Genomic DNA, 12,397 nt, shown 5'->3' with positions numbered 1-12,397 from the left:
CGGGGGACCTGGCAGGGGACCCCAGGACAGGTGTGCAGGCACAGAGAGGCAAAGCAACTTGTCGAAGGCGGCCCAGCAGGGTCGTGACGGATCCCGATCCTCTCTGGGGGCGGCTGCCGTCGGGCCACAAGCAGACAGCCCTGAGTTCACATCCCACCTTGGCCTCATGCCAGCTATGTGAGCCTGGGCCAGTCACGTGTCCCCCCTGTAAGGCCAGGGCGACCCCAGTGTGGGTCCCAGGGCCACTACAGGGAGTCAGCATAGGGAGCAGGAGGGGTGCGTAGGTAGCCTGGACGCTCCCTGCCTCCTGTGCCCGGATCCGGCTCCGGGCCTCTTCCAGAAGCCGGCCTGGGCCCACCCGTGCCTGTCTGGGCAAGGGTCGGACACTTGCCAGGGAGGGCAGGGACAGGACAAGGCAGGACAGGCCGGCCAGGCCTCGGAAGGGCGCCTCCCGCAGCCGGAGCCTGCCTCGCTCCCTGGGGCTGCATGGGGCCGGGCCCGACGGCAGCCCCTCTGCCAGCAGCTGGGCCAGGCGTCCCAGGTGGAGACGGTGTCGGAGGAGGACAAGAGCCTGATGTGGGTCCTGCTGAAGCAGCTGCGGCCCGGCATGGACCTGTCCCGCGTGGTGCTGCCCACCTTCGTCCTGGAGCCACGCTCCTTCCTCGACAAGCTCTCTGACTACTACTTCCACGCCGACCTGCTGTCCAGGTGAGCTGGCGGGGGGTGCCCCTCAGACCCCAGACTCCTCTCGGCATCTCCTCCCCCACCGTGGATGTTTCCAGAGGGGCCCCCCGCTGAGCTCCGCCCGCAGTCCCTTCCAGCTCCCCTCCTAGTGGGCCCGGTCTGCAAGACCAGTCCTGGGGGGCAGCGGTGTGTCCGGTCAGGGCCCCGCCATCAGAGGTGACTGTGGGGCAGTCCCCAGCACCTTTTAGCGTCCTGAGTTCCGGACCCTGGCCTTGGTGCCCTCGAGCTGCAGCTTACAGGCTGGAAAGGCTGGAGAGAGCCGGAGGCTCAGGAGCCCGTGCAGAGGAGCTGGGGAGCATGGGAGCTCCCGGAGGCCTTCCTGGAAGCAGAGGCACCCTGCCAGGGCTGAGCCAGAAACATCCTGTCTGCCCCAGCCCTCTGGTTAGGTGGAGAACCTGGGTCTCTGTGGGAAGGTGGGAAACTCCCCGTGGCCCCGGGACTGGGCAGGACAGGAGGGGTCTGGGTGACCCATGGGTGGAGGGCGGGATGGAAGGCAGACAGGGAAGAGGTTGGCCCGGCGTGAGAGGTTCTCCCGTCTCTCCCAGGGCTGCTCTGGAGGGGGACGCCTACAGGCGCATCAAGCTGGTGCTGCAGTGGTACCTGTCTGGGTTCTACAAGAAACCCAAGGTAAGAGGGGAGGCCCAGTGTGCTGTCCCCCCAGCCCCAATTTCCTGCCCCTCAGAGAGCCTGGGGCCACCCCGACCCCACACAGCCTGGAAGGACCCTGATGGTCCCCACTGTGGCCCCCGGTCCTCAGAGATGGGAGCAGCGCCCTGACCTACCACCCAGGGACCCCCTAGCCAGGCCAGGCCTACCGGGGTGGTCCCGGTTCCCTGCAGGGCCCAGGCGGGACCTGCACACCTTGGGGAAGCGAGCACACACAGCCGTGCTGGGAAAGGGGCTCTCAACCCTGCACCTCAGGGAGCCCCCTGGGACCTGTGGTTTTCGTGGTTTGTCTCATACTCATGGAAACCTTTTTGAGAACCCAAAACGCAGGCCTTGCTGAGCACAGGGTGTTGGGGGTGGGGGGAGGGAGTCACACGCAGCTGGAAGTGACATGTCTGGCAGGTGGCATGAGGGGCGGTCGGCTGCCTCCCACCAGATTGGGGGGTCTGAGCCCCGGAAGACGGGCCCTCCTGAGCGGGAGCTTGTCCCCGCCCCCCGCAGTGGGGATGACCTTGGGCCATCTGGAGAGCAGGAAGGTGGTGAGCAGGGCAGAAGAGGAGGCGGGGGCAGGAGCTGGGATTTTATCAAACGGGCAGTAGAAGCCACTGGGGGCCTTGAACAGGTTAGGCACCCTTCCGTCCAAAGTCCGGGGACCGCACGACCCGGGGAGGGTCTCGGGTCCTCCTGGGAGCCAAGAACTAGACAGGACATCTCAGAGGCTGCCCCCAGGATGTGAACTGAGGGCAATGCACATTCTCCCCAGAGCACAAGTGGGGTGGGGCCCCCCGTGCTGGTGCCAGACCAGGCCCTCCCGTCCAGAGAGGTAGTGGGCCCTCCCCATGGGCATCTGGGGTGTGGGCAGTGGGCAGCCCCCCACATGGGCCCTCGGTGCACACCCCATCCCATGGGGGTCCTCACAGGAGCTTTCCACTCATTGCTTGCAGGGGATCAAGAAGCCCTACAACCCCATCCTGGGAGAGACCTTCCGCTGCTGCTGGCTCCACCCCCAGACCAACAGCCGCACCTTCTACATCGCAGAGCAGGCAGGCCCCCCCCACCACCCCCAGCTGGACGTTGGGCTCCCCGGTGGGCCGAGTCTGAGCCCTGCATGCATTCTGGGGGGTCCCCCAGGAGATGCAGGCCTAGCGCTGTGACAGCAGGAAGTGTTTCCTCGGATGGGGAGTGGGGGGTGGCGGGTGGGGGGGAGCCTCCCGTTCCCCCAGAGCACTCTGCAGGTCGCCACCTGGCCCACGACTCAGTGTCTGCTTCCCTGGGCAGCAGGCGTGAGTGGGGGAGTGGCCCCCCGCCACGGGGCAGGGAGAGCCAGTCTCTCCCCTCCCCCGGCCATTCCAAAGCACCTCTCTGCTCGCAGGTGTCCCACCACCCGCCTGTGTCCGCCTTCCACGTCAGCAACCGGAGGGACGGTTTCTGCATCAGCGGTAGCATCACGGCCAAGTCCCGGTTTTACGGTGAGCGGGGGCTCCCCGGGCTCTGCCAGAGCCTGGGGGACATGGGGGGAGGACTGGGCCGAAGTCGGTGGCCGGCTTTATCTCCCTTCCTACCTCTCCGGGTCGGGAACCGCGCAGGCAGTGAGGTGCCCAGAACCCGGAGTCGATTCCTGAAGTCAGGCCCGGCCCGTGGGGCCCCCGCTCCTGAGCCACGGAGTGGGCGTCACTTGTGGGCAAGAATCCGCGTGAACAGGTGCCACAAGCCACATGTGGCTTTTAGATCAGAATGGAGGAACATAAGCCACGGCTGCTCGGTTGGCCCGGCCACATCACACATGCTGGGTGGCCATGTGTGGCTAGTGGCCCCCGTGTCAGCACAGAGTGGAATAGTTCCGTGGCCACAGAAGTTCCGTGGGGGCCTGTCCCCCCTCTGGGGGGTGGTGACAGTCAGAGCAGGGGTTTGCATGCAGCCTCTACCCTGAGAAGCCCTCCTGGGAGCTGGGCCACGTACGCCCTGGCGGTGGGGGGGGAGGTCCGGGCTTTTCCAGAATCTCAGTTGCAGGGAGGTGCAGTGACCCACGGGTCAGGTAGAGAAGCCCAGCGGCCCCACAGTCACCCGGCTGGAGGGACTGGGGACCCTTCGCACCTGCTAGAAGGGAGCTCAGACCGCGAGACTCAGGGGGTGGGCGCCCAGGTCCTGAGGGCCCGTGTCCACTCCCTGGTCACCCACCACCCCACCCCTGCAGGGAACTCGCTGTCGGCTCTGCTGGATGGCAAGGCCACGCTCACCTTCCTGAGCCGGGCAGAGGACTACACGCTTACTATGCCCTACGCCCACTGCAAAGGTGAGAGGGTTTACGGCCCCCCCGGGAGGGCAGAGCGCTGGTCTTTGCACGTTTGTTGACAGTTCACCCTGCGCTCTTCTGTGACTTTCTAGCCTGGAAGGGAAGTCCCCCCGCAGGTTGTCTAACAAAATGTTTTCAGCCTGAACCGCAGGCTTCCTGTCGCAGACCGCAAGCCAGATCTGCTTCTTAAGAGGGCTTGTGTCATTGTTTCTAGAACTTTCCAAGAAAAGAAACACAAACATCATCTTTTTTTTTTCTTTAAGATTAAAATGGATCCTGAGTTTATAGGTTTCCAATCCGGATCCAAGACAGCGGGTGTCTGGTAGACCACGGCCTGACGCAGAACCGGCTCCCCCCGCCCCCCCCTTACTTTCCCCTCCCCCGCCCCCGAGGGAAAGCCTCTTTGTAAACCGGTGGCGGTGGGTTGTGGTTCCACTCCCTAACCCGCTTCACACACGCCCTCTGAGGAGGGGTGCTAACCGGCCCTCCGCCCACGAGGGGGCCGAGGCTGGAAACAGCCTGCCCCTTCCTTTTGGGGTTTGCTTTGTCCCAAGCATACCCCACTGCGGTTTGTAAAAAGTCAGCAGGAGGTTCCTCTCCAGGGTCACACGCTTCCCTTTTGTTTCGGTTTCCTTTTGGTCCCCAGCGTCGCACTCGAGATTTCACTGTGTAGAGAACTAGGGGATTACGGTTCTTTACGTGGGTCCAGAGTTCGAAACTACAACAGCAGGTGTAGGCAGAGAAGGCTGGCGTGTCTCCCCCCAGTCCGCCCCCCGTGGAGCGTCGGGCGCACCCCCTGCCCGCCGCTGCCTCTCCCGCCGGGTCCCCTCCTGTGCGCCGGCGGGATTTGGGGGCGTTCCCAGCCCCTCTGCTGTTTCCCTTGGCTTGTCTTTTTTTTCCTTTCCGTTTTATCGCACACCCCCAACTGTTTATAATACACGGAGCTCTTCTCTTCAGTTAGATCTAAGTCCTCCACGTGGGAAGACACAGAAGAGCCATTCTGTTGTTGTTGTTGTTGTTTTTAAGATTTTATTTATTATTTGACAGAGAGAGACACAGCGAGAGAGGGGACACAAGCAGGGGGCGTGGGAGAGGGAGAAGCAGGCTTCCCGCGGGGCAGGGAGCCCGATGTGGGGATGGATCAAGTACCCTGGGATCGTGACCCGAGCCGGAGGCAGACACTTAACGACGGAGCCACCCAGGCGCCCCAGAAGAGCCATTCTTTCCTTCATTAATTATTATGTACTGGGGATGCCTGGGTGGCTCAGTCTGTTACGTGTCTACCTTCGGCTCAGGTCATGATCCTGGGGTTCTGGGATAGAGCCCTGCAAAGGGCTCCTTGGTCGACGGGGAGCCTCCTTCTCCCTCTCCCTCTCCCTCTGCCTGCTGCTCTCCCTGCTTGTGTGCTCTCTCTCTATATATATCAAATAATCTTTAGAGTACCTGTATATGATGTATGTACTAGTTTGAACAAACACGCCGGCCAGTCCTGGATGCAGCAGTGAGTGGGGAAGACGGGTGAGCCCACCTTGGGGCCCAAACTACAGAGCAAATGACAGATGGTGATCAGCGTCTCGTGGGGGCAGTGGGGCACTTGGGAGCCTGGGAGCCTGGGAAGGGGACCTGGAGGAAGGAACCCGCCAAGGGCGGGACATTCCCTGGACAGAGCAACTCTCAGAAGCAGAGGCCCTGGGGGCAGAGGGTCACTGAGGAGCCAGGCATGGCCCTGGGTTCAGCCTCCCGCCCCCACCAGCTCCTCTCCATCTCAGAGACTCTGCCTCCGGGGGCTCCTGTCCTCTCCCCCAGGGTCCGACGCCGGCCTCCTCGGGGTCAGCGTTGCTGGGTGGGGACGCGGTGCAGGGACTGAGCAGGTGCCTGTGTTTCAGGAATCTTGTACGGTGCCATGACCATGGAACTGGGCGGCAGGGTGACCATCGAGTGTGAGAAGACCAACTTCCAAGCTGAGCTGGAATTCAAGCTCAAGGTAGCGCTGGCTGCAGTACCCTCGGCCACCGGAGGGCCTCGAGGGGAGTGGGCTGGGGCCAGGGTGGAGCCCCCTCCGCACCCAGGGATGGCTTCCGGGGCAGGCGCACTTAGGAGGGGGCAGCTCCTGGCATCTCCGTAGCATAGGCAGGACCCAGAGCGAGGAAGGGGCTCCCGCAGGCCTCCTAGCGGAGCCAGGACAGGCCCAGACCCCTTCCCCGCCGTGGGGCGCACAGGCCCCGTAGGCCCCCTGCCTCCTTGAGCTCGGGCGGAGGCATCGGGCGAGTGTGGCGGCCTCCAGCCTTGGGTCCCATCCTAGCCGGGCTCCCACGTCCCGGGAGGTGAGAGCCGGTGCCCTTGGGAGGGAGGGGCCTCCTCCTGCCCGGCTCACCGAAGGACACCGGGGCCTGGGGAGGCTGCCAGCCCCTCACCAGCCTGGTCTCGGGGTGTCCCCACAGCCTTTCTTTGGGGGCAGCACCAGCATCAACCAGATCTCGGGGAAGATCACGTCAGGAGAGGAGGTCCTGGCGCATCTCACCGGACACTGGGTAAGAGGCTGCCACGAGGCAGGCACGGGCGGGCCCGCAGGCGCGGGGACAGCCAGGGGGCCCGCACCTCTGACCCTGCCTGGGGCGTCTGCGGCAGGACCGAGAAGTGTTCATCAAAGAGGAGGGCCGGGGAAGCGCGGAGCTCTTCTGGAACCCCAGCAGGGAGGTGCGGGGGCAGAGGCTGAGGAGGCGCACGGTGCTGCTGGCGGAGCAGACGGAGCTGGAGTCCGAGAGGTGAGGCCCGCCGGCACCCGAGGGGCCCCTGGACCCAGGCCTGGCATGGCTGGGTAGAGTTGCCATGCGGACAGCGTGGCCCAGGATGTCCCTGGCAGGGAGCGGATGCCCCGTGACAAACGACATATCCTGCTGGGGCAGCTATAGGAGAGGGAGTGAGACCTGGGGATGGCAGATGCCCGGCAGCTCCCTAGAGAGTACCCTGCCAGCAGGAGCTACGGGCTCAGGGTTGGGGAGAAGCACCTCACGGTGGATCTCCAGCCCTCTAAGAACCCCCCGGGCTCCCCAAGAGATACTGAGCTCCCTGTCCCTGGAGGCAAGCAAGTGGAGGTTGCTGTCCGAGCTTCCACTCCAGGGCCAGGGGGGTAGGACCGTCCGGGTCGCCCACTCAGAGCGCGTGTCCCGCGCCCAGGCTCTGGCAGCACGTCACCAGGGCCATCAGCGAGGGCGACCAGCACAGGGCCACACAGGAGAAGTTTGCCCTGGAGGAGATGCAGCGGCAGCGCGCCCGCGAGCGCCAGCAGAACCTCGTGCCCTGGAAACCACAGCTGTTCCGGCTGGACCCCGCCACCCGGGAGTGGCGCTACCGGCACGAGGAGTGAGTGCGGCCTGGGGTGGGCAGACCGGCCCCACGGGGGCTCCTGCTGCCCTGAAGGGGCGGGTGAGGGAGGAGGAGGGGATCCTGTGGGGGCCCCGGCCACTACGGAGACGCTGAGGCAGGGCCGAGATGGGGCCCCCTGCCCCCGAGGGCCACTGCCCCTCCCAACGGACACCCTCTGGACCCTCTAGCCGTAGCCCCTGGGACCCTCTGAAGGACGTCGCCCAGTTTGAGCAAGACGGGGTCTTGCACACCATGCGGCGGGAGACCATGACCCACCAGACCACCTTCCTGGGCAGCCCAGGGCCCAGGCACCAGGTCAGCTCCCCCAGGGTCCCTGCCCGGGCTCAACTTCAGCGGCAGGAGGGGACTGTCAGGGTGTAGATTCGGCTGCCTACCCCACCGACCTCTTACCTTCCTGCCCCTCCCCCTCAGGTACCCCCACCAGCCCGTGCACTTACCCCTCCCAGCAGGGGCTCTTCTGACCACCCCGAGGTGCCCGGATTTGCAGGAGGCTGTGTGCACGGGGTACCCGGTGTACGGGGCGCTGTGCAGGGGTGCCCTGGCTTCTAGAGCCCCGCACCTGCTCCCCGGAGCTTCTCTCTGTTATGCTCACAGCACCCTCGCCAGTCTACAGAGGAGGAAACTGAGGCTCAGGCCAGCCTGGGGGTTGCTCAGGCAGGCGGAGGAGTCCCCATTCGCAGAGATGCTGAGGGGGGCAGGGAGGGCAGGTAGAGTGGCCCCAGGAGCCCTGCAGGGGGTCTCCTGGGACAAACACCAGGGTGCAGCTTGTGCGGAAGTCTGGAGCGTCCTCCATGGTGCCGCGTGGTGCCACGTGGACAGAGACCACCGTGTGACAGCCCCCACCATATGCTGCTGGTTCTCTCTGCCTGCAGCCGCCTCCCCTGCACACAGCGGGAGGCCAGCGATCACAGGGGCAGAACAGGCACAGACCTTCTGGCCTGATGGCCCCAATTTGCCAGCAAGCAAGGGTCACAGTATCTCACTGCCCTTGTGTCCCAGCCCCTCCCCTTCCCCGCCTGCTGTAGCCCCTCAAACCAGGCGGCCCCACCCCTCCACGGGCGCCGAACTGGATGCCCCCGGGTCCCCCTCAGCCTCTCCAGCCAACCACTCCTCGGCCACTCCTGTGCTCTGGGAAGTTAGCGGTTGTCAAGCCAATCCCACAAGTCCCGCTGGAGAGGCCCCCACAGCATTCGGGAAGGCCTGGCTGCCAGCTTCCATGGTGGGACAGGACCAGCCATCACAGCCACATCTTCTAGAGCAGTCCCGTCCCCGAGGCCGGTACATCCCTGTCCCTGCGGGCACAGCTGTGGTGGACCTGGGTGTGCCCCCAGCTGCAGTGGCTCCGTCTCTCTCCAGGGGCCTGGCCCAGACCGGCAGCTGCGCAAGGCCAGCGACCAGCCCTCTGGCCACAGCCAGGTCACCGAGAGCAGCTCCACACCCGAGTCCTGCCCGGAGCTCTCCGATGAGGAGGAGGAGGAGGAGGAAGAGGAGGAGGACGGTGACTTCATTCCCGGTGAGCCCTCCCAGGCCGGCTACTCTGCAGGGTGGGAAGGGTCAGAGAAGCACCTCCCCTGGGCAGGTGTATGGTGCACCTTGACCGTCCTCCCAGGGTCCTCCAGCAGGCCTCCCCGAGCCCGGGGGCTTGGAGGACAGCGGTCCCCAGCCCTGCACTCAGATTGGCTGGCAGGGGCAGTGCGAGGGGTGGGGCTGGACAGTGTCCGTCTTCGTGTGACCGTCGGATTCTGCTCGCTCCTCCCCGACTCCGTGCCTGTCTCTGCAGTGCGTGAGCTGCTCCTTGCTCCCCCAGAGCTTATTAGAGGCCAGCTGAGTTGGGGTCCCTTCTATGCCTGCCCCCTCGACTCCCCGTGTCGTTAGCTTCACCTGAAGGCTCTCAAGAGGTGGGGTGGGGGCCCGAGCCGGGCACGACCCTGGGACCCCGCATGTCAGCTCCCTGGACACGCCCACTCGTCTTTGATTCTCCCTCCATCCCCTGACCCCTGGGTCCTGTGACCGGTGGCTGGACACCCCAGGCAGCGAGAGCCCGTGCCCGCGGTGTGGAAAGGAGGCACGGCGGCTGCAGGCACTGCACGAGGCCATCGTGTCCATCCGGGAGGCCCAGCAGGAGCTGCACAGGTAAGCCCCGCTCCCAGGGACACAGCCAGGGTGCCACCGAGGCCAGGGATACCATGCATCTGGACTGTCACTCAGAGCTAGGACTCTGGGGGTTGGCAGAGGGTGTGGTGGATGGAGGACAGGAAGAAGGCGGCCAGCTCTGCCCTGAGCAGGCCCGGGGTGGGGGGGTGGGACGTGCCACACTGTAGGGGGTCCTGCTGGAACAGGACCAGCCGATGAGCTCTGTGCAAGAAAACAGCGGCTGGAGGCCCAGGAGTCCGGGGGGGGGGGGGCTGGAGGAGCCTCGGTGAGTCAGGGAGTCAGCCCCTGGCACCACAGAGGAGGCCGGCCGTGAGGCAGGGAGCCACGGGAAAAGCCAGCCTTTCTGCACACACGGTGCCGCCTGAGTCCAGGGTGAGGACATGAGTGTCCCGGGTGGCTGTGACACAGTCCACAGACGGGGGATCTCACGATAAATGTTCACGGTCCCCCAGTCCCAGAGACCGACACCGGAGATGTAGGCGGGGGCAGGGCCAGATTCTCCGGAGGCCTCTGTCCTTGTGTGCGGAGGGCAGTGCTCTCCCTGTGTCCTCACGGGGTCATCCCTGCGTGTGTGTCTGTGTCCTGATCCCCTCTTCTTATAAGGACCCCGGCCATGCTGGATTAGGGCCCACTCTGGTGACCTCATTTTAACTGAATCGCTTCTTGAAAGACCCATCTCCAAATAAGTCACATCAGGGGTCTTGACGGCCGGGACTCCAACGTGGGACTTTTGGGGCGCGGCGACCCAGCTCAGCCCGTCACAGCAGGAGTGGAAGAGAGGCTGTGAGAGTCCCAGCTTCTCCAGCTGGGACTCCCTTTACCTGGAATCTGGGCCCGGGGGCCCCTGTGTAGTGGGCTGTCCATTGCAGGTAGGGATGCCCGCCCTGCGTGGGCCCACCCTGGCTCAGCCGCCTTCCTCCCTGTCCTTGCAGGCACCTCTCAGCCATGCTGAGCTCCACAGGGAGGGCCAGGCAGGTGCCGGCCCCAGGCCTCCTGCAGAGCCCCCGCTCCTGGTTCCTGCTCTGCGTCTTCCTGGCCTGTCAGCTGCTCATTAATTACATCCTCAAATAAGAGCCCTTTGGGGGCAGTGTGGGCGTGGCCTGCAGAACTCGGCCAGCCCCCTCCTCCCTTCCAGGCACCTAGCACTTTCAGCCAACCCCGGGGGAGGCGGAGAGAACCGGCAAGCGTGGCCCCGGAGGACAGAGAGGCCCACGGGGGGGCTGGAGGACAGCAGGAGGCACCTGGAGGGCCACACCAGCTTCTCCAGAGGAGCCGCTGACCTTCCCGGTGGGACCCTCCCCCCCAGTGCCAGCCTTAACGCTAAAGCCAAATGCAGCTTTCGTCCTGCCTCTCGCCCCCTGGTCAACACGCCTGCTCGCTCCTGGTCCAGCGGCCACATGCCCCGCCGGAGTGACGGAGCCGGGCGTGGACGGACTGCCCAGGCTTTGCGCGGTCACCCCCAGCAGGGATGAGCTGGGGAGCTTTGGCGGGACAAGCTTGGAGTCCCACAGGTTCCCACGCCTCCTCCCTCCGGATGCAGAGGGCCGTCCTTCCCGAGAGCCTGCCCCCGCTGCCCAAGGCGTGCTCAGAGGGGCCTCCCAGGGACTCCCGGGCAGACTGGAGCTACTCCGGAGACCGCACTGGGATTTTACTCTGCTTCTGTGCGGAGTGGACAGGACCCCCACGATGCACACCCGTGGAGCCCACCCCGCCTCGCACAGCCTGGGCGTGAGCCGGCACAAGTGTGCGTGTGTGGGCAGGCGTGCGCAGGGCGCGGCCTCTCGGGCCCCAGCATTCCTTGGGGCAGGGAAGCCCAGGTTGGCCACTTGACTGGGACTGATGCACGGTCTTCCTGTTTTACACTTTTTTAATAAACGCAATTGCAATATTTTAGGCAGGCTGCAAGCAGCGTCTGGCGTCTCGCCTGTTCTTGTGTCGAGTGCCACTGTGTGTGCGCGCACGTGTGTGTGCCCGTGAGCATCTGCGCGTGTACGGGTAGTCACACTGAGACTTAAACTATGTGGGGGAGGTGCCATCGGGACCCACTGTCCCATTTTCCAGAGTTTATATCCATGTTCTTGTTCCCTGCCTGTGCCCCAGGCCCGGAAGTAAACAGGCGCACACACTGTGTTGTCTTCCTGGGGGGCTTCCGGAAATGTGGGGGGTGTTCCGATGGACAGAAGCCATGCCAGCGGACACTGTCAGGAGGGCCCTGAGGCCCCGAGGACAGGGGAGGAAGGATCCAGGGAAGAATGGGGGGCAGCGTGCGGGCACCCCTCCCTTAGGCCCCCTGCTCCAGGACAGGGTGGGGCTCGGGCTGGGGAGAGGGAGGGGCAGGTGGGTGATGCCTCTCCAGGCCCTGTGGCTGCCTTGGTCAGAGGGGACCCCAGGAACTGGATCGCCCCCCGAGGGTGGTGCCCCCAGACTGGCTTTGGATCCCCGCGTAGAGGCCACTCACTGCTGAGGTCGGGTGCCCCCGAGGTCATAGTTTTCCGCAACTCCTTACCAGGGCTGGCTGCTCCGGAGAGGAAGCCCATGGCCACCTCCTCTTCCGTTCCGACCCCCCCTCCCCCACCCCGTGTGGCCTGACTCACCAGCTCCGCCGCCACACCCCGCGGCAGCCCCAGAATTCCCTCCAGAGTTGGCCGTGTGTCCTTGGTTTGCTGATGTTGTGCTAAATCAACCAGGTTAAGGTAGATGGGTGGCCGTGACTCGGCGGGAGCAGCTGGTCCAACCCAGATGGGTGGTTACAAAGGCGTCACGTGGCCCCCAGAAACAGTACAAAACTGGGCGTGGTCTCTGGGTCCGTTGGGTTAACCTGGGTATGTAGACACCCGTGTGACACTCTTGGGTGAGGGGGTCCAGAGCTGTGCCTCCCATCCCGCCGCGCAGTCCTGCCCTTCCCTTGATCCAGCCGTTTCTCATCGCCTTAAACCCTCTCTCCGGTTCTTCGAACCCAAGGTACAGTCAGCCGGCTTCTAAGATTTGTCAAAAAGTGTCAAAACCAAGAAACCTAGAGCCGTGTGCTAGATGATAAGGCTGAACTTAAAGCACTTTCTTTTTGCGGTTTGTCTTTTTTTTTTTTTTTTTTTCCTCTCAAGAGACTGGGGAGATGGTTTTAAATCTGGAGCCCGTTGGAAGCCAAATTCAAGG

The 12,397-nt window shown here is 64.5% G+C and overlaps 1 protein-coding gene across 1 annotated transcript in view; it reads left to right on the top strand.

Annotated features, from left to right (window-relative positions):
- The window catches only part of OSBPL5 (oxysterol binding protein like 5), a gene marked incomplete at its 5' end in the record, with an annotated part of 50,124 nt that extends 38,970 nt beyond the window's left edge, over nucleotides 1-11,154 (top strand). Inside the window, 13 exons of the mRNA XM_080816408.1 lie at nucleotides 524-708; nucleotides 1,290-1,371; nucleotides 2,355-2,453; nucleotides 2,783-2,879; nucleotides 3,605-3,703; nucleotides 5,590-5,687; nucleotides 6,145-6,234; nucleotides 6,332-6,468; nucleotides 6,881-7,066; nucleotides 7,258-7,384; nucleotides 8,447-8,603; nucleotides 9,121-9,223; nucleotides 10,177-11,154. Coding sequence (XP_080672534.1) covers nucleotides 524-708; nucleotides 1,290-1,371; nucleotides 2,355-2,453; nucleotides 2,783-2,879; nucleotides 3,605-3,703; nucleotides 5,590-5,687; nucleotides 6,145-6,234; nucleotides 6,332-6,468; nucleotides 6,881-7,066; nucleotides 7,258-7,384; nucleotides 8,447-8,603; nucleotides 9,121-9,223; nucleotides 10,177-10,315 — 1,599 coding nt within the window. The 3' untranslated portion in view covers nucleotides 10,316-11,154. The remainder of the gene's footprint in view (nucleotides 1-523; nucleotides 709-1,289; nucleotides 1,372-2,354; nucleotides 2,454-2,782; nucleotides 2,880-3,604; nucleotides 3,704-5,589; nucleotides 5,688-6,144; nucleotides 6,235-6,331; nucleotides 6,469-6,880; nucleotides 7,067-7,257; nucleotides 7,385-8,446; nucleotides 8,604-9,120; nucleotides 9,224-10,176) is intronic.
- Nucleotides 11,155-12,397: the final 1,243 nt, after the last annotated feature.

Source organism: Martes martes (assembly GCF_963455335.1).
Source record: "Martes martes genome assembly, chromosome: 10".
NCBI lineage: Eukaryota > Metazoa > Chordata > Mammalia > Carnivora > Mustelidae > Martes > Martes martes.
This window is presented reverse-complemented; position numbering and strand designations above follow the sequence as displayed.